This window comes from Aquarana catesbeiana, linkage group LG09 (assembly GCF_042186555.1).
Source record: "Aquarana catesbeiana isolate 2022-GZ linkage group LG09, ASM4218655v1, whole genome shotgun sequence".
NCBI classification, from domain to species: domain Eukaryota; kingdom Metazoa; phylum Chordata; class Amphibia; order Anura; family Ranidae; genus Aquarana; species Aquarana catesbeiana.
In genome coordinates this window covers 284,367,239-284,391,360 of record NC_133332.1, presented here as the reverse complement: position 1 = coordinate 284,391,360, position 24,122 = coordinate 284,367,239, and the positions used below count along the sequence as shown (strand labels likewise).

Below are 24,122 nucleotides of genomic sequence, written 5' to 3'. Positions count from 1 at the left end.
AACCGGTTTAGATCTTTGAGATCTAGAATGGGTCTGACATCCCCATTTGGTTTTAGTACCATAAAAAGCTATGAATAAAACCCTTCCATGCTCTTCCATGGGGGCCACCGATATCCATGGGGACCACCGATAGATGGTCCAATGCTTGAAAGAGAGACTTCTTTTTTCCCAGATCCCTAGGAACGTTTGATCTGAGAAAACGAGGAGACGGGGACTCTCGGAAATCTAGTTTGAATCCTACAGCTATTGAGGAGGCCACCCATTTGTCTCGACACTCTTACTGCCAGATCCTTGAGAACTGCAGAAGTCTTCCCCCCACTCGAGCGAGCGTGCCCCTTCTTAAGGAGGCCTCAGTACTCCATTTTGTAGGCTTCCTGACCAGGACCTTTTTTGTCCCTGGGGTTGACTCGGAGGTTTACCTCTTGAATTTGATGGTGGAGGCAGTCGGGACTGCCTGGAGGCTGATGCCCCTGGCACTGGAGAAGAAGCTTGTTTAAATGAAATACGCTTACTCCTTTTCCCAACTGGTAAAAGGGAATCTCTTTCCATTATAAATTCTTTGGATGTATTTATCCAGATCAACAGCCATTCACCACGAAAGGGAAAACTAGCCAGGAGTTTTTTGCATGGCGTTTCGGTTGACCAATTTTTTAACCATAGTATTCTACGCACATGCACCAGCCCAAGCTTAAGGCGTGAGGCCTGGAGAATAGAGTTTCCTATAAGCAGCTATTGCAAAACATAACGCCCCTGGTAGCTCGGCCAACTCTTGGACCTGCTGATCAGGAATAATCATGAGTACCTGTTTAAACTGGTCTCTCAAGGATTGACATACACCAATTGCTGCCGGCGTAGGCTGAGTTACTGAACCTGCCAGAGAAAAAGTGTTTTTTAATAGGAATTCCAAACTTCTTATCCGTTGGATCCTTAAACATTTGAGCATTGTCTACCGGTTTGAAAGTCAAACTTTTATTCACAGAAGACATAGCATATTGCTGGAATTTCCCATTTTTTATTACATTTTTTTCCTCCATAGGATAAAGTGTTGAAAACTTTTTAGGAGGGTAAAACTGCTTATCTGAGTGATCCCACTCAGAATACATAAGCTTTTCCAGCAAATAATGGATAGGAAAAGCATCAATAGCTTGGGGAGGCTTTAGCGAACTCAAACAAGAAGTAGGCTTATCGAACGACTCAGATAAAGGTAGCATGAATGTGGAGCGGACCAATTCAGTAAGAGATTGTACCATCAATCTTTCAGGTTGTGAACCTGATCCTTCCACATTTGACCCCTCAGAAGAGGAGTCATCAGCCTCTTCCTGGTCCCCTGAGAGAAATTCATCATCTCCTGCCCCCGGGTCCTCAGTTTGAGGGTCCTGGGTAAAAGAAGGGGACCCATCGCGCTTAGTCCCATTCTGGGATGCGATTAAAGCCGCTATTCTCTGCTCCAAACCCAATATGGTTGAGGAAAAAAACCTCTTCAGTAACATAGACAGGTGCTGCAGTGTTGGAAACAGTTGCAGCACCTGACGGCCCAGATGCTTCACTCTGACCAGCCACCTCAGAATTCTCAGGGGAGGATGCCATTTTTTTTTTAGAGATGGTTTTAGGCTTTTTTGAGCTTGAAGAAGTTCCTCTTAAGCCCATTTTTGGGGTGTTTCTAGCTCCCCTTCTGACCATAGCCCGATGCACAAATGCAGAGGTACTACCAGAAGAAATCGCATCCACTGCTTGAGCAATAGTTCAGTTACTGTCGCTGCTATTAATGATCAGCCTGATGCTATTAGTAAATCTGTCAAGGGAATGCCTGTGTCACCAAACCTCTTACATGCCCCTTTTTGCTCTTGTGTCCCGCCGACATCTGCAGCCAGCAAAAATTGAGTTTTTAAACATACTCCCTTTATTGGACGTTACAGGACGCCAACGCCACGCTAAGCCCCTCCCCTCTTTTCAAAAAGAGGGTTTTCCCGTGCGAGTGCGGGCCTCCGATCCAGCGGGATCGGCATGTGTGTGGGGAGGGAATGGCGAGGAGAAGACCTGAGACAAGCAGCCATGCAGGGGTGGTGGAAAAAACGGATCATTTTAGGCTTCCCCCTATCCAGGGAGAGGGCGAGAGCTTTGTCCAGGTGGGGGGTGATTAGTGGAAGAAAATCCCCCCCCCCCCCCCCCCCCCCAATCTTACCGGAGGTCTGAGCTGCTCGCCGGAGGGAAGCCTGCTGCCTGCACAGCGTGATCTTTGAGGAAGCATGATAAGGTACGTGCTCTATACAGCCCCCAGTGGTGACTCTTAGGCATGACAAGATTTACTTTTTTTTAAAAAAAAAAGAGATTTCATAGGAAAAACTTTAAAAATTCCTTAGAAACCTCCACGTTCCTTTCCCACCGCAGGGATTTCTGTGGTAAACCAACAGACCCAATCTTTACCCCTCACGGTGGGCTCCATTACAAAACCTTCAGGAACCGGGGACCGCCGGGGAACCCACACTACTGGACCTGTAAAGCACCCCACCAGTGAAACTTTATGGTTGAAAATACCAAAACACTGGATCCCGGGGTCCAGCTCTCTAAAAAGAGAAGCGTTACAGGCAAAACCTCGTTTCTTTGGACACGAGGCTCAAGTACCATTCAATTCGGCCTAGAAAAGACACTTTGATTGGATCCGGTTGCATAGCCTGCCCCAGCAAAGGAATCTTCCAGTGGAGCTCAGCACAGCACATCTTTACTTGTGACCAACACCTAAGACACTGGCGAAAAAAACTGAGGTACTCCCAGTAGTGGGAGGGGTTATATAGGGAGTTGACTTCCAGTCTTAGGGTGTGCCAGTGTCTATCACCTGAAGGTGGCCTCTAACCCACATAGTAACTACTATGGCTCTGTGTCCCGTGATGTACGATTAAGAAAATGCACTGATCACTGTATAAATGACACTGGCAGGGAAGGGGTTAACATCATGGGCGATTAAAAGGGTTAAATTCCCTGCGAGTGTTTTCTAACTGTGGGGGGGGGGGGGGGGGGTCCACCGCACACGTTGACTGGCACCGTTGCCATGCATCGGGTGGGCATGCCCACAGTATCTATTGAACGAAACAAAGTACAGGTACGTTGTTTCGCGCAACAGAGCCACCCTGTCGTAGTATAAATTAGGGCTGCGCATCTTCACTGGTCTCACGATTCGATTACGATTATCTGATCAACGATTCGATTCGGCGATGCATCACGATTACCGACGAGCTCCCACTTCCGCTTGGGCCGCCTAGGTGGCCCTTCCACCCTGCAATCTTCTGGGACACATCACAGTTCCCAAAAGATTGCCCGGCTATGCAGGACAGCGCAGTGAGACATGCGCACCCGGCTGTGAAGCTGCAAGCTGTCACAGCCGGATGCCCACAGTAGTATTGCCAGCGCTGTGGACAGGCGGGGGAGAGAAGGGAGGGTTTGGGTGGCCACGTCGCTGGATTGTGGGACAGGTGAGTGTCTTTTTATTAAAAGTCAGAAGATGCACTGTGAAGTTCCCTGTACTGTCTCTGTGCTGACCAGTGGCGGCTGGTGCTCAAAATTTTTTTGGGGAGCGCAAACAAACTGAAAAATACTGCACCTCCCCCATCAAACGCAGCCACCTGTGCCCGCCAAAATGCAGCCACCTGTGCCCGCCAAACGCAGCCACCTGTGCCCGCCAAACGCAGCCACCTGTGCCCGCCAAACGCAGCCACCTGTGCCCGCCAAACGCAGCCACCTGTGCCCGCCAAACGCAGCCACCTGTGCCCGCCAAACGCAGCCATCACTGACCCCCCACAATTACTTTCTTTTAATAAATATATTACAATTGATGCTGTGCCCCCGCTGTATGTGCTTTTAAAAAACGATGTCACTTCATACCAAATTTCGCCGGTATACGATCATGTGACTCCCGGCCGTCCCGCCCCTCTCCGTTCTCCTCTTCCCTCTCCGCTCACGTGTCTCCTGAGTCCTGACGTCAGCGGGGAATTCTCAGTCCCGCCCGCTGACTATAGTTATCGTATCAGAAGAGAGGCGGGCGGGACTGAGAAATCCCCGCTGACGTCAGGACTCAGGAGACGGAAGCGGAGAGGAGAGCGGAGAGGGGCGGGGCGGGCCAGGAGTCACATGATCGTATACCGGCGAAGTTCGGTATGAAGTGACATTGTTTTTTAAAAAGCACATACAGCGGGGGCACAGCATCAATTGTAACACATTTATTAAAATAAAGACATTTTAAAAATATGCTCGAGCGCTTTCCCGGGAGGGGCGGGGCTACTACTGACGTCATCGGACATCGATTTTCCGTTTTTTATGCATCGATGCCGCATCGGGGACACCCGAATCGCGATGCAACGATTAATTTCAGCACCCCTAGTATATATGCGGTGGGCAGTCTTTAAGTGGTAATATAAAAAACAAATTAATTACATTTAGTAGGCACGTAAACCTTTGTACTAAGGGTAACATGCATTCAGAACATGGATCACATTGGCCACCGCCACTGCTCAGGGTCAAACATAGAAGAGTTACGGCAGAAAAAGACCAAGTGGTCCATCCAATTGCCAAATTTTTTATCTCATCTATTTTAAGTTTGTGTGCGAGTATAGATTTATGTTTGTCACAAGCATGCTTGAAACCAATTACTGTTAAAGCGGATTTCCACCCATTTAAATGTCAGCAGCTTCAAAGTGTGTAGCTGCTGACTTTTAATAATCAAACACTCACCTGTTCCACCGTCCAGCGATGCAGGAGCATGAAGCCCCGCTCCTCCCCGCAGCATTCTAACTGTGGGCGCCGGGCCGTGGCTTTACAACCGGGCATGTGCAAGCCACACTGAACTTTAAGACTGTATACATTAACCACTTCAATACTAGGCACGCTTACCCCCTTCCTGCCCAGGCCAATTTTTAGCGGTGTCACACTTTGAATGGCAATTGCGCCGTCATGCAACACTGTACCCAAAAAAAAAAAAGTTAGGTTGTCAGAAAATTTGGTAAATAAGTGATTTTTCTCCTTCATTAATGCGCACTGATGAGGTTGCACTGATGAGATGGCACTAATGGGCACAGATTGGCATCACTTCTGGTCACTGTTGGGGCTGCACTGATGATCAGTGCCCTGATTATCTGTACAGTCTCCCCTTTTAAGAGATGCCTCTGATCGGCTCTCCTCTTCTCACACACTGTTAGTGTAAGGTGAGGAGAGCAGATTACCGGCACTTCCTTGTTTACATGTGATCAGCTGTGATTGGACGCAGCTGACAACATGGGTAAAGAGACACGTCATCGGCTCTTTACCGAGCTTGGGGCCGTGCCGTGTCCCAGGGATGGCAGTGAGACTGGGGGCGTCGTCCCAGAATGAGAGAGGTAAAGTATATATACCGTATTTATCGGCGTATAACACGCACATTCATTTTAAGAGAGAAGTTTCAGGAAAAAAAACTTAAATTTTAAATAAGGAACTTTGAAGCAAAATAAGGGTCAGTGCCCATCTGCAGCCTCACCATTGCCATCAATGCAGCCTGATCAATGCCCATCTGCAGCCTCATCAGTCCACATCAATGCAGCCTCACCATAGCCATCAGTGCAGCCTGAATGATGCCCATCTGCAGCCTAGAGAGGATAGGGAGGGGGGCGGGACGAGCACCAACAGATTTCATACAGTGAGAATCCCCTTTGATAGACAGAACAGTGGTCCAAGGGCGGCCCAGGAGATGGGACTTCCTATTACAGAGGCCGCCAAGTAAACAGGAGATCATTATGGGACAGGAAACTAAGGGAAATCTTCCCAATGGAACACAGATGGCAAAAAATTTAATAAACTGACGGGTTATAAAACTCCCTTACTCTATCCAAAATGATAAACAACATTTTGCTTTTATTTCTACTTGAAGTCTAAGCTGATATGTTTTATCCCCCAGACCTTTCACTATTTTTGTTACCCATCTCTGGACTCGTTTTATCCTATCAATCTTTTTGTAAGTGAGATCTCCAGAACTGAACACAGTATTCTAAATGAGGTCTCACTAAAGATCCATATAGAAGAATCAGAACCTCCTTCCTCCTGCTAGTAATTCCTCTAGTGATACATCCTACAATTCTATTTGCTTTCCCAGCTGCCTGGCCACACCGTTTTGCAATCATCTAAAATAGGTACCCCCAAATCTTTAATCCTCTGTAGTGCTGGCCACAATATTGAACTCCATCAGTGGATTTTTTTTCCCTAGATGCATTCGTTTTCATTCAGGAACATTAAATTACAGTTCCCGCTGCTTTGATCAATCTTCCAGCATGCCAAATCATGTTCCATGTTAGACACCCCCTTTAAATATATCACTTACAAACAGATTAACCAGTTCAGGTCCGCCGGATCACGTATATATACGTAATCCAACATTTCTGGGTAGGGGGCGCGCATCACTCCTGCAGTGACTACACACAGCGAGAGCCGATCGGCGGGTATGGAGATATATATATATATATATATATATATATATATATATATATATATATATATATATATATATATATATATATTTTTTTTTTTTTTTTTTTTTTTTAATAGTCTGACTTTTTTTTGTTTATAGCACAAAAAATACAAAATAAAGCAGAGGTGATCAAATACCACCAAAAGAAATCTCTATTTGTGGGGAAAAAAAGGACATATTTTATTCGGGTACAGAGTCGCACGACCGCACAATTATCAGTTAAAGTAACGCAGTTCCCAATCGCAAAAAATGGCCTGGTCATTAAGTTGGTAAAACCTTCCGGGGCTGAAGTGGTTAAATTTGTGTATAATTTCTGGCCTATGTGAAAGCTATCACTCTACAATGTTATCAGTCTATGGTATATATACTGTATATTTGAAAGTTGATTAGTCCTGGTGTACTGACCGTCTCATTTCTTGAGGCACTAAAATGCCAGGACAGTACAAATACCCCTCAAATGGCCCCTTTTTGGAAAGTAGACAATCCAAGGTATTTAGTGACAAAGTTGCCGTTTTAACAAGTATGATATGTGCCTGCTGTACCATGTAACTGTATGAAAAAGAATTCATTTCTCTTTGTATCGCTTGCTTTCTGTGAAATCCCTCCTGTTCCTGATAGGTCCCCTGCTTTCCTATTATATACCTACAATAGGCATGAGAGCACAGCATGGTCAGTTCCCTAGCTGTGCTGGGAGCTCAGCCTGCTCTCCTCCAATAAACAGACTTCTACTCACTCATCTGTTCCTCTAGGGATGCTTCCCTTTATTTGCTGTCCTAGAGAGAAAACAAGAAATGGGATGAAATCTCTCCAAGGTGGACACAATTCCCATCTCAGAGAGTTAAACAGGTTCCCCCCCATTGGATTTTCCTCCTCATTTCTTGCTCTGACGAGTTTACATTTTTTGGATTTCCCCCTCGTTTTGTGTCTCTGTGCCAATGCTCACCAGGACAAATAGAGGGGTGATCTCCCCAGCGCAGAAAGAGACAATACCAACGTGACAAAACCATTCCTATTCTACTGAAAACGAAGAAAATAAATTACCACTTTAGGGATCACTTAGACAGATACACAATTAGCATTTTAACACAGAATCATACAACAGTAACCCATTATTTTTCAATTTGTTACAATTTGTTTAAAAGCCAACTCCACTTTCATGGGAAAAAAAAAAAAAGCAAATTAAAAAAAAATATATATAGTTTGACTTGCAACACAAGTCATATTGTAAATGAATGTTATTAAAGATTACCTTTCCTTTGCAATGAGCAGCGCTGTAATTTTCTGTAAAATCCAATATGGCTATTAGTGTAAGGAAGCTAGTTGTTAAGTCATTTGGACAAGGTATAATCCCCAATCCTCATTAAATTAGTAGGTACGATGCCCGGCAGGTGTGGAGATGCGACTCAGTGTACATCTTGCGGCATGTATGCGTTCCTTGATCATCCAATCGAGGGCGAATACTGCTGTGAAAAATGTAAGCACATTGTTTCCCTGGAAGCCCAGGTTCTGAATCTGTCAGCACTGGGAAGACCCTCCATACTAAAGGAGAGCCAGGAACTTACACGGCAGGTGCCAGCACAGAGGTGGATGGAGACAAAGAGGTGCAGGCACTAGGAAAGAGTAGATGGGTGACAGTAAGGAATGGTAGAGGGGAAAGTGCCAGGGAGGCTGATCCAGGGCTGGAGCATCCCAATAAGTACGCTCCATTGGGTGATATTGCCGAAACCAGTTAGGGACCAGCACTGCTGGAGCTGAGGGACTCTCCTAGCAGCCGGGGGAAGAACTCCTCCAGTTAGAGTGGGGGGGAGGGGGGGGGGGTTAGCAAAGGGAAAGGAAAGATTCTGGTGGTAGGGGACTCAATTCTTAGAAGGACAGAGAGGCCAATCTGTAACAAAAGACCTGAAGAGCCTAACTGTATGTTGTTTACCGGGCGCTTGGGTTCGGCACATCATGGATCTGGTGTACAGATTACTGGGAGGGGCTGGGGAAGACCCAGCTGTCATAGTGCACGTTGGCACCAATGACAAAGTCAGAGGCAGATGGAGTGTCTTAAAGAACGATTTTAGGGACTTGGAAGCTAAATTGAGGAAAAGGACCTCCAAGGTAGTAGTCTCAAGAATACTACCGGTACATTGAGCCACACCAGAAAGGCAGAGGGAGATTAGGGAAGTAAACAAGTGGCTGAGGAGTGGTTTTCAGGTTGGACTGGATGGACTGGTGTCTTTATTCAACCTTACCAACTATGTACTATGTAGGAGCTGGTGTAGTAAGGAGGGGTTTGGGTTCCTGGAGGACTGGGCCGACTTTTCAGTTTACCACCAGTACTATAGAAGGGACGGACTGTGCAGATCAGCTGGGAGTAAAGATTGCCAAAAAGTTAGAGGGGTCTTTAAACTAGTCCACCGGGAGGGGGCAGAGGTAGAGATAGTGAGCGCAGAACATATTCCAGAAAGTAGTATTGGGGCATTAGTGGTAGGTTGACCAAAGCATATAAACCCAAGGTAAGTATAGTAACAAGTCCTAGTTGCAATCTCGGAACACCCAATAAGAGAATAGTATGTGACTGGTCTAAACTACGTGGCATGTTCACCAATGCCAGGAGCCTGGCGGACAAGATGGGTGAACTAGAGATTCTGTTGTACGAGGAGGATTTGGATTTTATGGGAATTTTAGAGACCTGGTTCAACAGCTCTCATGATTGGCTGGCAACCATTCAAGGGTATACCCTTTATGGCAGGGACAGAGAGGGTAAAAAAGGGGGAGGGGTATGCCTATGCATCAAGAATAATGTACACGTGAATGTGAGAGATGACGTCACTAAGGGAGCTAGAGAGGAGGTGGAATCCTTATTGGTAGAGCTCCAAAGGGATGAAGCTAAGGGGAAAATACTGGGAGTATGCTATAAGCCCCCTAACCTGAAGGAGGAGGGGGAGACGGATTTCCTATCACAAGTTGGATTAGCAGCAAGGATGGGAAGTGTTATCATAATGGGGGATTTTAATTATCCAGACAGACTGGGCAGAGGGGAGCGCGCATTCGTCTAAGGCTCGCCAGTTCCTAAATGTCCTTGAGGAAAATTTCATGATTCAGATGATAGATGCACCAACTAGAAATAAAGCATTACTAGATCTACTGATTACCAACAATACAGACCTGATCACGGACGTGGATATACGGGGAAATTTAGGAAACAGCGATCACAGGTCAATTGGCTTCAGTATAAATCACACAAATAGGAAACATAAGGGGAATACAAAGACACTGAGTTTCAAAAGAGCCAACTTCCTTAAACTGCGAACCTTGCTAGAAGGCATAAATTGGGATAAAATATTAGGAACAAAGAACACGGAGGAGAGATGGGTTTGCTTTAAGAGCATATTAAATAAGGGCATTAGCCAATGCATCCCATTGGATAATAAATTTAAAAAAGCGAACAAAAGTCCTGGATGGCCTAACTCCAATGTAAAAATGCATATAAAAGTAAAGGAGAAGGCCTTAAAAAAAAAAAAAAAATACAAGGTTGAGGGATCATCATCAGCATTCAAACTTTATAAAGCATGAAATGTAAGGGAGCAATAAGGACAGCTAAGATAGAACATGAAAGACACATAGCGGAGGAGAGCAAAAAAAATCCCAAGAAATTCTTTAAGTATGTAAACAGTAAAAAAGGGAAGACAGACCTTATTGGCCCCATAAAGAATGATGAGAGACATCTGGTTACAAAGGATGGGAGATGGCAAAGGTATTGCATTTATTCTTCTCAGTCTTCACGAGGGAATCGGGGGGCTTCAGTAACCAAAACTGCAGTGTTTATCCTCATGACACAACACAGGAAGCACCTCCATGGTTAACAGAGGACAGAATTAAAATTAGACTTGTGAAACTCAACATTAATAAATCACCGGGAACAGATGGCTTGCATCCGAGGGTACTTGGGCAACTCAGTCAACTAATTGCCAGACCATTGTTCCCAATTTTTACTGACAGTCTACTGACTGGAATAGTACCAGCTGATTGGAGAAAAGTCAATGTAGCACCAATATTTAAAAAGGGCCCAAAATACATCCCTGGTAATTACAGACCAGTTAGCATAACATTAATTGTATGCAAGCTCTTGGAGGGGATGAGAAGGGACTATATACAAGATTTTAGTAATGAGAACGCAATCATTAGCAGTAACCAGCATGGATTCATGAAGAATCATTCTTGCCAAACCAATCTATTAACCTTCTATGAGGAGGTGAGTTGCCATTGAGATAAAGGAAGGCCCGTAGACGTGGTGTATCTGGATTTTGCAAAAGCATTTGACAAAGTTCCCCATAAACGTTTACTGTATAAAATAAGGTCCGCTGGCATAGACCATAGGGTGAGTACATGGATTGAAAACTGGCTACAAGGGCGTGTTCAGAGGGTGGTGATAAATGGGGAGTACTCAGAATGGTCAGGGGTGGGTAGTGGGGTCCCCCAGGTTTCTGTGCTGGGACCAATCCAATTTAATTTGTTCATAAACGACCTGGAGGATGGGGTAAACAGTTCAATCTCTGTATTTGCGGACGATACTAAGCTAAGCAGGGCAATAATTTCTCCGCAGGATGTGGAAACCTTGCAAAAATATCTGAACAAAATAACGTGGTGGGCAACTACATGGCAAATGAGGTTTAATGTAGAAAAATGTAAAATAATGCATTTGGGTGGCAAAAATATGAATGCAATCTATACACAGAGGGGAGAACCTCTGGTGGAATCTAGGATGGAAAAAGGACCTGGGGGTCCTAGTAGATGATAGGCTCAGCAATGATATGCAATGCCAAGCTGCTGCTAACAAAGCAAACAGAATATTGGCATGCATTAAAAAGGGGATCAACTCCAGAGCTAAAACGATAATTCACCCGCTCTACAAGACTCTGGTCCGGCCGCACCTGGAGTATGCTGTCCATTTCTGGGCACCAGTCCTCAGGAAGGATGTACTGGAAATGGAGCGAGTACAAAGAAGGGAAACAACGCTAATAAAGGGTCTGGAGGACATTAGTTATGAATAAGGATTGCGAGCACTGAACTTATTCTCTCTGGAGAAGAGATGCCTGAGAGGGGATGTGATTTCAATTTACAAATACCGTACTGGCGACCCCACAATAGGGATAAAACGTTTTTGCGGAAGGGAGTTTAACAAGACACGTGGCCACTCATTAAAATTAGAAGAAAAGAGTTTTAACCTTAAACTATGTAGAGGGTTCTTTAGTGTAAGGATGTGGAGTACCCATTCACAGGCGGTGGTCTCAGCTGGGAGCATCAATAGTTTTAAAAAACTATTAGATAAGCACCTGAATGACCACAACATACAGGGATATACAATGCAATACTGACACATAATCACACACAGAGGTTGGACTTGATGGACTTGAGTCTTTTTTCAACCTCACCTACTATGCAACTATCTGGAGGTGTTCTGTACACAGAAAGTGTACAGAACGCCCCCAAGAAACATTTACTGCTTGTGCGATTGGCTCACTGATTTTCCCAGAAGTCTACACTAACATACAAGATCAAGATTTTTGGCATCCCCTGCAACAAAAAAAGTCATTTTGGTGCGATACTCCCAATAGGAACACTTCTAAAGGGATGAAGCCCAGCAGTTTCCTCATTAGACCCCTTTCACACAGGGGCGTTTTGCAGGCGCTACAGCGCTAAAAATAGTGCCTGCAAAGCGCCCTGAAAGAGCTGCTGCTTTGTGTCCAATGTGAAAGCCCCGAGGGCTTTCACACTGGAACGGTGTGCTAGCAGGACGGGAAAAAAAGTCCTGCTAGCAGCATCTTTGGAGCGGTGAAGGAGCGGTGTGTATACAGCTCCTTCACCGCTCCTGCCCATTGAAATCAATCGGGAACCGCGGCTATACCGCCGGCAAAGTGCCTCTGCAGAGGCGCTTTGCAGTGGTTTTCAACCCTTTCTCGGCCGCTAGCGAGGGGTAAAACTGCCGCTAAAACTATGGTAAAGCGCCGCTATTTAACGCCGACGCACCTCCCGCCCCAGTGTGAAAGGGGCCTTACAGCCCTGAAGCAGCTGATTGATAATTATGAAACCACTCACATTAAACTCCTCTGCCCAGGGGCACAGAGAAAAACACAGGGATTTCGTCAGAAAAACAAAAAGGGAGAATATCTGCAACATAGTTTGTTAAAATCCCTGCAATGTACATAGATCAGCCAAAAGGGGAATGTTTTTTTTCTCAACAAAATTGGAGTTACACTTTAAACAAGAAATAATTTCCATCTCTAACAATTAATGTTTCCTATCTATCTACTAATAGTACAATGCAAACATAACATGCTTGGCTAGCTTTAAAGTAGACCTTTGATTGACACAAAAATAAAGGAAAATTTCACCCCCATTCCCTAAAAGTTACCCTTATACTGCATGTTCAATGCCAAAACCTATGCCAGCACATAAACACACAGTTGAAATACACTTGTGAGTTGCCTTCTCAGCTAAAGGGTTTGGAGTGCTGCCTAGCTACTTTTGTAATTTATACGCTTCTGCTAAAAAGCATAGCCAGGAGAGTTTAACCAGTTTCTGTTAAGAGTAAAAGGAGCTATAAAGTCACGTAAAAATTAAACTGGGTGACCCTTACAGCAACCTTAAAGTATATGAAAGCCCAACAATGAACCTCTCTTAATTGCTCCCTTTTGGTATGTGTATATCACAATATAAATAAATACAACTTTGAAAGCAGTTTGTTATATTTTTTGTTAAAAGAGACGTTCAGGTTTCAGAAAAAAAATAAAATGAATAAAAATCTTACTCACCTAAGTGGATGCAACATTGATCCGATGTTTCATCTGTCCCCAGCCGCTTCTAAGACAGAGTACTGAGTGATCAAAGACTGCTGATCGCTCAGCTCTTGGTCTTCACTGTCAGTCCCTGACTCTGCCCCTACAGCGCTCACTGGAGCACCGGGTAGTAGAGGGGGGAAAATCTGACAGCTCTCTTGCACGGGATGAGAGAGAAGACAGCCGACCTGCTCCGTCTCCAACCCCCCCTGCGGGAGGTGTGAGCTCGATAGCTTCACACTTGACTTCCCACAGAGCACACATGGGGGGCGGGGGGTTGGGGGGGTACGGGGTTAGAGACGGAACAGATCGGCTGTCTCCTCCCTATGAGAGAGAGGGGGAACTGTCAATGAGAACTGGCTCTGAGCTGTATGAGAGGCACGCTCTCCACTCAGAGACCAGCCGGCATTGATCAATGAGCACTGATGGGCGGAATTAATGAGCACTGATAGGAGGAATTAATGATCAGTGTAAACAATTTACTAACATTCTTGCCAGTTAATAGCTCTCCTTTCCTCACACAGACACAGCATGAGAGGAAAGAGCTGCTGATAACCAGCGGATCAATGGTTAAGGGCCGCTGTGATTGCGCTGGATACACATCCTAGGGGGCATGCGGGAAGCAGGGTTCTGGGATGTCGTCCATGGGCGCCCTCCCAAAATTGGAAGCCTGGGATGGAAGGGTGGGTCAGAGGGGCCCCATTATGGCTTCTTGCACCGGGGATGTGAAAATTATACTTACGCCTCTGGTTACCTGTATACTTTTGCCATTATTTTTATATTTAAAAACTTTTCTTACCTAAACAGCATTTGCTTCAGCATGCGGTTAGCAGTTGCTACTCTAGGCAAACGTCCTGTAGAGAGAGAATGCAGCTCTACGTTGGAAGATATCATCTGAGTGGTCATTTCTGTATCAGCTGCTGTCCCGGCACCACAACAACTAGGAAACAAAGATTGAGCTATGCTTCAGCAACCTGAGAGAACTAAACTTACATAGAAAGATTGCAAATTTACAATGGACAGGGTACAGCCTATCTCACTAGAAATGAATAAAAAAAATAAATAAAAAAAAAAAAAACTAAAGCTACTTTAAGCTTTCAAGTCAAGACATATACATGTAAGCTGCTTTTAACTTGCCCATCCTTTCTAGCCTCTCATACAGTTCTACAGTCCAGTGATGTGGCCAATCAGAGACCGGAGTATATGGGGGTAGAGGGGCTTGGGCAAGTCATTACTCAAAACATCTGAGCTGTGCCCATTCTGAACAAGTATTTGCATGCAGCTCTAGGTGTGTGCACTTTACAAGTGAAATTTTAAAGGGAATGTATAGCCTTTGCAATTTTTTTTTTTTTAGATATATTAGAAAATAGACCAGCTTGAACTATTTCTATTAACATAGTTCAAAACTATATATGTAAATATGCACAGCCATAATTGCTTGTTACATATGCAGGTTCTATTTCCTGTTTTGAAGTGCTAGTTGTGCTTTACTGCTCATTCTCACATGAGTTTCCCAACACACTGAACCAATGCACTCCTTGCATGGATGTAAACCCCTCTCACAGAAGGTAAAACAAATCTTAATACCTGAACCCAGTTTTGCAACTCTGGCATGCGTTCGTAATACTTTACAACTACTTACAAATCGGGCCTTCATTTGGCGATAAAGGATACAAGGAAAAAGGTTTTCCAGCACACTATGGATCAACAAGGAAGCGTCCAAGCGAATTGTTTAATGCATGATCATGCATTAAAATAATTCACCTGGATGCTTCCTTGCTGACCCATAGTGTGCTGGCAAACATTTTCCTTGTGACTTCTGAACCAGTTCCCAGCTGGTTGTTGCTGCAGCACCCAAACCCTTGAGAGCTTTTCCAGGAACATGTGCGATGGGAATATGGAGTACTAAATGGTAAAGGATATCTCCAGATTTATTTTTTTTATATATAAAAAAAGAAAACTAGCATACCAAAAAAAAAAAAAAACCCAAAATAAAAATTTGACATTGTGCCACATATGTACATAAATTTGTTGTACCCTTATTGGGGAAAAAAAAAATTGTACTCTAAACACACTGATGAAATAAAAAAAAAAATATATATATATATATATATATATATATATATATATATATATATATATATATATATATATATATATATATATATATATATACACATACATACACACACACATATATATATTTATTTATTTATTAATAGATATATATTTTTATTAATTATATAATTTTCCACTTGCCTACGCGCATTTTGCGAGTGGAAAAAAAATAAATAAGGCAACCCAAAGGTGTAACTCTGCTGATCTGCTTCCTCCCCCTCCTCCGGTGCCATATTTGGCACCTTTCAGGGGAAACGGGTACCTGTTTTTGACAGGTACCCTACCCCACTTCCATGAGACGGCGCCGTCAAAAGTTCGGCCCCCCTCCTCCTTCCTCTGCCGCACCAATTACAAAGTGTAGCGTGCTTCATGCGTGCACAGTAGGGAATCGACTGTGAAGCCGAAAGGCCTCACTGCCAGTTTCCCTAATGATGAATGGCAGCGGCGGCAGCACCCGACAGCTGATCCGAAAATCAGCTGGGGTGCCAACATCGAGGGGGCTCCATGGACTTGAAAGTGTCCAGTATTTGTAGCTGCTGACTATTTTTTTTCAGGCCGAACACTGCTTTAAAAGCGGAGTTACTCCCAAAAACGGAACTTTAAGTACTGGTGATGCCCCGACATGCCACATTTGGCATGTCATTTTTTTGTTGGGGGGGCAGGTATCCAGTTTTGACAGACACCTAGCTTCCACTTCCTCCCCTGGAGCCGCAGCACTGGAAAAAAGTTCACCTCTCCCCCCTTCCTCCCTGCAATCTTCTGGGACACGTCACAGGTCCCAGAAGATTGCCCGGCCATTTACAACGCGCAGCACATGCCCGGTTGTGAAGTCACAGTCGGGGCATCCACAGGTACAATGCCGGCGGAGAGGAGCGGGCTTAGTAGGACAGGTGAGTGTCTGTTTATTAAAAGTCAGCAGCTACACTTTTTGTAGCTGCTGATTTTTAAATGGGTGGAACTCCACTTTAAGCAGCAGCAATGTCTGCCATATAGCTGGATGTAACAAGAAAACCATATCACTTCTCCAGTTGAACAGTGCCAGGAAGGTAAATGGAAACAGTTGTGGGGCCTATGGCCTAAGTACAAGATCACTTTAACCACTTCAATACCCACACATAGTAATACGACGTCCGCAGATGGGATCTCCCATCCTAGGCGGGCGTCACATAACGTCCTCAGCTTCGTACCGGCATAGAAGGGGAGCGCACGCCCGCTGCGTCACGGGTGGAGCCGATGTGCGTGCCCAGCAACCATGATGTCCGCCACACAACCGCGATCGCCCACAGTTAACCCAGTTAGAATCACTCACTAGGTAACACATTTAACCCCTTAATCCCCCCTAGTGTTATCTCCTTCCCTGCCAGACCAATCAATATATGCTTATGTCAGGAGTTATTAGGCTGATAACAGAAGAACGGAGCAGAAGACAGCTACAGGGCTTAGTGCTTTTGAAGAGAGATGAGAAAACACTGCAGCTATAGATGTCCAGCTCAAATTTCATGAATCTGGTTTACATCCACTTTAAAGTAAACGCTGCAATAATAACTCCAAAATACAGGCGGTCCCCTAGTTGCAAACATCCGACTTACAAACAACTTCTAAGGAAGAAGACAACAGGAAGCAAGAGGAAATCTACCCCTAGGAAGGGAAATTCACTCCTGTAAGTTATCATTCGAAAAAGGTGTCTCCACTGGAGCTTTATCACCAATCCTTGTTTCCACAACTCCTCAAAATTCAATTTTCATGGGGACAGAAAGTGAGGTAAAATCTTCTAAACAGAAGCACAGACAACAAAACAAATGTTACAGGGGTGTTACCACTCCCCTATGCTAGCCAAAAAAAGTATAAATTACTTTTTTGGCTGGAGCTACTTAAAAAAAAAAAAAAAAAAAAAAAAAAAAAAAGAAATGTACCTGTTCCGACAAACAAATTCAACGTAAGAACAAACCTACAGACTCCTATCTTGTTTGTAACCAGGGGACCGCCTGTATGAGCTCACAAGAGATGCAATATCCTTTTTTAAATGCTCCCCAGTTTGAACTGGCCAATAGCAGTAAAAGTAAAAAAATAAATAAAAAATTAAGTGTAAATTAAGCTACAGGTCAAATGGAAATAAAAAAGCTAAAATTCAAAAAATAAAATAAAACAAAAAAAAACTCCAAAAGGCCTGATCTAAGTTGGTAAAAAAATAATACCTATCCCAGGTCCCAGTGAAATCCAGTCCTGTCAGCACCACTCGTGTGATAGCATTGTGACAGAGTGAAGTTCTAGGGTATATGAACAAGGAGATACATGCAGCTGAAGATGGATCAGTCACAACCTAAATAGCAGACGGAACTAACTTCATCCATTCCTCTGAGTTTTAGAGAGGCTGATTTTGCATCCACAGCTGGCTTTCAAACCTCCAGAGCTTTGGTGTTTCCAAAACTGGCTGCACATAGGAGGCACCAACAAATCTATTTTACCATGCCCATAGCCTGCAGTGGAAGAAGCTCAGAGAAATTATCTTTCGACATTGTGAGTGCATTTCTTCAGCTTTGTGAGGATCAAAATAGTGGATTTGTATACATGCCAGGGCGTTGTTTACCGGTAGAAAAGTTAAATCAGACATTTTGCAAAACACTGATCACTTTTTTAAGTCATCGTATAGTATTTGTACAACAGAGCAATTTATCAAGAAGTCCTTATTTCTGAGAACCTGGATTTTAGCCAGATACTTACTAGACATTAGAAGCTATGTAGTGGATCTTTGAACAGTTCTTGTCAGCTACAACCATTCCTTCCGTCGCTCTGGTGTCAGCACCAAGGATTACCCCATCCTAGATAAAACAGTAGTTTCCAGAATGATTTTATGGAGGATATAACATTTAAAAAAAAAAAAAATCAGTATATGCCAGAAAAAATATAGACAGTAAAACTGAGCCTCCAATTTAAGATGACAAAAACATTTCAGCATTATTCTACCATGAAACAGATAAAAAAAAAAAAAATCTAGTCTGCACAGATATGAAAAATAGTAGTTGCACTTCAGAGTGAGTACAGCCATGGATTTGGGTATGTTCTTGTTAATCTAATTTGCACATCACATTTCTGTAAATGTGTTACTGTGTATAAAAAGGAATAAATCAAACAAACATTCTCAGTGGTATACATGCTGGTAATCATACCTTGAATACAATTCCAGCAATTGTGGTGCCAGTTTTGCGAGCTGCAGGGAGCTTGTGTCCTTTCTGTAAAAACTCCTTTTCCAAAAGAGCATTTCTATGAAACAAACATTTAAATTATTTACCTGCCTTGATTTTTATTAGATCTTCCATGAACACGCAAACAGCATTTTAAAACATATTATACATATATGGTTCTTTTTTTTTTTTTTTTTTACATCATACATCTAAGGCTGACCTTACAGTACACAATCAGATTGTACAATCTCCTGATCTACAAATATGTACCGTTTCCTGATTTGATAGTAATTGAATCAATTGCTTAGGTCTGTCCTCATATTACATAGCTTTGGTAAATCTAAAGTGGAATGTACAGAGATTGCGCAGTCAGCCTGAATAGTTTATGGCCAACTGTGTTCAGGAAAGGAATGTTTTAACCACGCAAAAGGCAGCAAAATCGTGGAAAAATTGCGGCACGATTATGGCCGGCAGTCGGCAGTACATAAAGCTTCGTACACACGATAAGATAAGATTGTTGGCCAACAAATCGTCAGACTTTTGTCCGAAGGGCGTGTGCCGTGAACTTGTCTTGCATACAAACTGTACACAATTGTCGGCCAGCAAACACAAATGTAGTGACGTACTACGTGGAATTTCAGCTCTTGAGCCCCACCATTTGGACAACTTCTGCTAATGTCTTCTTTGGTGAGCACCGATTCTGAGCATGCGTGTTTGCACTTTGGACTTTTGTGTGACAGACTTGTATACACACACAATAGAAAAATCTGACAACAGACCGCTGTCCTCCGAAAATTTAATAGCCTGCTATCCAACATTTGTTGGCGGAAAGTTGGACGATAATTGTCTGATGGAGCGTACTAATGGTCAGATTTTTGGCAAACAGTCTTTCATCACACAATTCCCTGCCGAAAATCCGATCGTGTGCACAAGGCTTAAGGCTGGGTTCACACCATTGTCGCATGGGGTCAGCAGGGGTCCAGTGCGTCCCTGGTCACTGTTTCAGGTCCGATTTCATCCCGAGTTTTGGGCTGAATTCAGACCTGAAACAGACCAAGATATACACAGCATTTTTGTGCAAATCGCACCGGACCTGCTTCGGAGATATGAGAGCCGGACAAAAACGCCTGCTATTGTAACCCGCATCCAATTCACAATGGTGTGAACCCAGCCTAAAAGTCCTGTCTGTATGTCCATCTTTAATTTTGGGCCTCAAGTTTCACTTTAACTATAGAGCTTTGGAAAATGAGAAATCTTCAGTAATACGGTTTATTTAAAGCATAATTGAAACTTCAGTTTAAATTCACTAAATACATTCCACATAAAAGGTTTTCAACATTTTACACTTTGATTTCTTTAAAAATCAACCACAGCCTGAGTAGAAATGCCTGTCCCTTGACAGCATGGGACCCTTGTTCTCTCTCTGGGGAAGCAGCAATCACAGTGCAGAGGTCTGATGCCTACCCCCCCCCCCCCCCCCCGCACCCATGCTAAATCAGCTCTCCAATCGAGGGGACATGAGCTTTGGTGACTCCAGAGCTATAGGTCAATTAGTAGAGAGCGTTTGACTTCTACAGAGAGCCCACTGCTTCCACACAGAGGGCAGAGTTCCACTATGCAAAGGTGGAAGTTCCCATTCCCTGACTTCTCTAGAAAGAAAATAAACTGTCAAAGATTGCATACATATTATTTTCATGTACCTAGAATGTATTTAGCTAATTTAACCCCCTGGCACTGAGGGTCCGCATATTTACGTGAATAGCTGTGCTGAGAGCACATGTCGTGCACGCTCCCGACACAGTTACCGGCAGCTAACCGAAAACTTCCGGTCGCAGCTTATGATTGGGAGTTTTCAGATCACCTGACAGCCAATCAGGGCAGTCACATGCCCTTAAGCCCAGCCCAGCCTCCCGGTGGCAGCGCCAGCGTTAAGAGGTTAAAGTTACTTGGTAAATAGATATTTTAGAACAGGCAGGATTTTTACTGCAGAAGACATTTACTATGGCTTCATTTAGATGTCCAGTTGAGCCGTGTTTTTGCCACTGGACATCCCCCCCGCCCCCCCCCCCCCCCAATGCTGCAATAGGGAGTGGACGAGGGTGTTTACAACACTTCGTGCTTAGTGCAAAGTTTACACGACATGTAGAGATCGGTAGGTAAGGATGAGCTCCGGCGTGTTCGCACACTCCACATGCAGAGCCCGCCAGGTAGTCGGCACTGTGCTGTGCTAATCACAGGCAGTGAGACATTCCCCGATGTGCGGCTGCAGAGATCTGGAAATGTCTCACTGCCTTTGATTAGCGCCGTGCCGACTTCCTGGTGGGCTCGGCCCGTGGAGTGTGTGAACACTTCATCCTTATCGGTAGGCAGCAAGGCCCCTGCAACCACATGCATTGCTCGCTCATGGAGATCATTGGCCACAACAGGAAGCAGGGGGAAATCCCTCCAAGTCACCAGAACTAGTGTCCCCAAAGGAAGATTTCCCCTCTTTTCCTGTTCTGGTAACCCAGAATGAGGGATTTTCTTTCACCATGACTCTTGGTGATGGCAATAAACAGAGTAAATCCCACTAAATGGGACACAGACAGCAATAAAATCTGACAGGTGTTCTAATTCTCTCTACAAAACGAAATAGTGCCGCCTTCAGCGATAGCTGGTGGTTTCATTTGGTCTTTACATCGTACAATATACGACTTCTCATCTGAAAAAGCTCCAGAGTGTAGATCAGCACGCCAGACTCTCTATAGAGGAGCCCCTTCATACAAAGCTCCTTCCTATACACTCTGCACTATCCCAGCTCCGGGTCCGTCCTCCCGGCACACCGTCTCCTCTCCCCCCGCCCGCTCTCACCGCCTGCAGTTCCCGAACTGAAACCCGCCGACAGGAGCAAAGCGCACAGTCACGTCTGCCATCTTTCCCGAGAGTAAATCGACTTCCGGTGCCGGGCGACGGGCTCTGACCACTTCCGGCTCCTGCTGTTCCACTCTCCCTTCTCAATAAAGTTCTTCAAAGTGCACAATCACTGGAGGGGCGTGCTCTGCGCTGTACAACGTGAAGTGTGTTTACTGCATCTTCCCAGCACTGTGTGTGGATGAGAGGTCCTCCTAGCACTGTGTGTATATGAGAGGTCCTCCTAGCACTGTGTGTGTAGCACTGTGTGTGGGTGAGAGGTCCTCCTAGCACTGTGTGTGGATGAGAGGTCCTCCTAGCACTGTGTGTGGATGAGAGGTCCTCCTAGCACTGTGTGTGTGGATGAGAGGTCCTCCTAGCACTGTGTGTGTATGAGAGGTCCTCCTAGCACTGTGTGTGGATGAGAGGTCCTCCCAGCACTGTGTGTGGATGAGAGGTCCTCCCAGCACTGTGTGTGGATGAGAGGTCCTCCAAGCACTGTGTGTGGATGAGAGGTCCTCCAAGCACTGTGTGTGGATGAGAGGTCCTCCTAGCACTGTGTGTGGATGAGAGGTCCTCCTAGCACTGTGTGTATATGAGAGGTCCTCCTAGCACTGTGTGTATATGAGAGGTCCTCCTAGCACTGTGTGTGGATGAGAGGTCCTCCTAGCACTGTGTGTGGATGAGAAGTCCTCCTAGCACTGTAGCACTGTGTGTGGATGAGAGATCCTCCTAGCACTGTGTGTATATGAGAGGTCCTCCTAGCACTGTGTGTGTAGCACTGTGTGTGGGTGAGAGGTCCTCCTAGCACTGTGTGTGGATGAGAGGTCCTCCTAGCACTGTGTGTGGATGAGAGGTCCTCCTAGCACTGTGTGTGTGGATGAGAGGTCCTCCTAGCACTGTGTGTGTATGAGAGGTCCTCCTAGCACTGTGTGTGGATGAGAGGTCCTCCCAGCACTGTGTGTGGATGAGAGGTCCTCCCAGCACTGTGTGTGGATGAGAGGTCCTCCCAGCACTGTGTGTGTATGAGAGGTCCTCCTAGCACTGTGTGTGGATGAGAGGTCCTCCCAGCACTGTGTGTGGATGAGAGGTCCTCCCAGCACTGTGTGTGGATGAGAGGTCCTCCCAGCACTGTGTGTGTGGATGAGAGGTCCTCCCAGCACTGTGTGTGGATGAGAGGTCCTCCCAGCACTGTGTGTGTGGATGAGAGGTCCTCCCAGCACTGTGTGTGGATGAGAGGTCCTCCCAGCACTGTGTGTGGATGAGAGGTACTGTAGCACTGTGTGTGGATGAGAGGTCCTCCTAGCACTGTGTGGATGAGAGGTCCTCCTAGCACTCTGTGTGTATGAGAGGTCCTCCTAGCACTGTAGCACTGTGTGTGGATGAGAGGTCCTCCTAATACTGGGTGGATGAGAGGTCCTCCTAGCACTGGGTGGATGAGAGGTCCTCCTAGCACTGGGTGGATGAGAGGTCCTCCTAGCACTGTAGCACTGTGTGTGGATGAGAGGTCCTCCTAGCACTGTGTGGATGAGAGGTCCTCCTAGCACTGGGTGGATGAGAGGTCCTCCTAGCACTGGGTGGATGAGAGGTCCTCCTAGCACTGGGTGGATGAGAGGTCCTCCTAGCACTGTGTGGATGAGAGGTCCTCCTAGCACTGTGTGGATGAGAGGTCCTCCTAGCACTGTGTGGATGAGAGGTCCTCCTAGCACTGTGTGTGTATGAGAGGTCCCATTTACCATTATCTTTGAGGGAAAAAAAACAAATCCTAAATTGTGGGTTTTCATCAGAACAGGAATGGAGAATAAATCTTCAAATGATAACTCACCTTGAACGGATTTCCTCTCAATTCCTGTTTTCGTTATGGGACAGGAAGTGAAGAAAAATCTCCTTACTATGACACAGATGTATCCAAAATGAAAGAAATAAAAAAGTTTTGCTGTTAGGCTGCATTCACACAGGAGTTTATGTGTGGCCAGGGGCGGCCGCTGACAAGAATCAGTAGACTCAGTAGATTCTTGCCAGCGGTTGGAAACCCTGTTGCACACATTGTGTCAGGGGCGACTATCAGGTTTGTATTCTGTATAATTTAATGCCAGGTGCCACTGCTGTTCACATGTAACCGCTCACCTGAGTGGTTACATGTGAATACCAACCCTGGACGCAGCAAGTGTGCATCCCGGGTCTGCATTTCTGCAGCTTATTGGCTGCACACAAACTGGTCGCAGGTAATTGGCCAGTTAGTATTCAGGCATAGCACAGGAGACATGTCACTGGCCAGAGCAGTGTGCCAGGACCACTGCGGGGGCTTCAATCTAAGGTAGGTATTTCATAATGCATACTAGCTCATTATGCCTTTGTCTTGCAGGGTTTTTTTTTTTGTTTTTTTTTTGTGGGTTTACAACCACTTTAAAGACCTTCAGATATTTTGAAGCTTTGGGATATACCAACCAGGCTTGCCAAATCTTTTTAAAGTTTGCAGTGTTATGCCCTGCACACACGTTTGGACATTGATCAGACATTCAGACAACAAAATCTTAGGATTTTTTCCGACGGATGTTGGCTCAAACTTGTCTTGCATACACACGGTCGCACAAAGTTGTCGGAAAATCCGATCGTTCTGAACGC

General features: G+C 45.0%; 1 protein-coding gene across 1 annotated transcript in view; it reads right to left on the bottom strand.

Annotated features, from left to right (window-relative positions):
• Nucleotides 1-21,616, bottom strand: part of PSMB7 (proteasome 20S subunit beta 7) — a 106,457-nt gene extending 84,841 nt beyond the window's left edge. Inside the window, exons 1-4 of the mRNA XM_073600364.1 lie at nucleotides 21,459-21,616; nucleotides 18,594-18,687; nucleotides 18,148-18,245; nucleotides 14,108-14,248 (exon numbers count right to left, since the gene is read on the bottom strand). Coding sequence (XP_073456465.1) covers nucleotides 14,108-14,248; nucleotides 18,148-18,245; nucleotides 18,594-18,687; nucleotides 21,459-21,520 — 395 coding nt within the window. The 5' untranslated portion in view covers nucleotides 21,521-21,616. The remainder of the gene's footprint in view (nucleotides 1-14,107; nucleotides 14,249-18,147; nucleotides 18,246-18,593; nucleotides 18,688-21,458) is intronic.
• Between the last annotated feature and the right edge of the window lie 2,506 nt (nucleotides 21,617-24,122).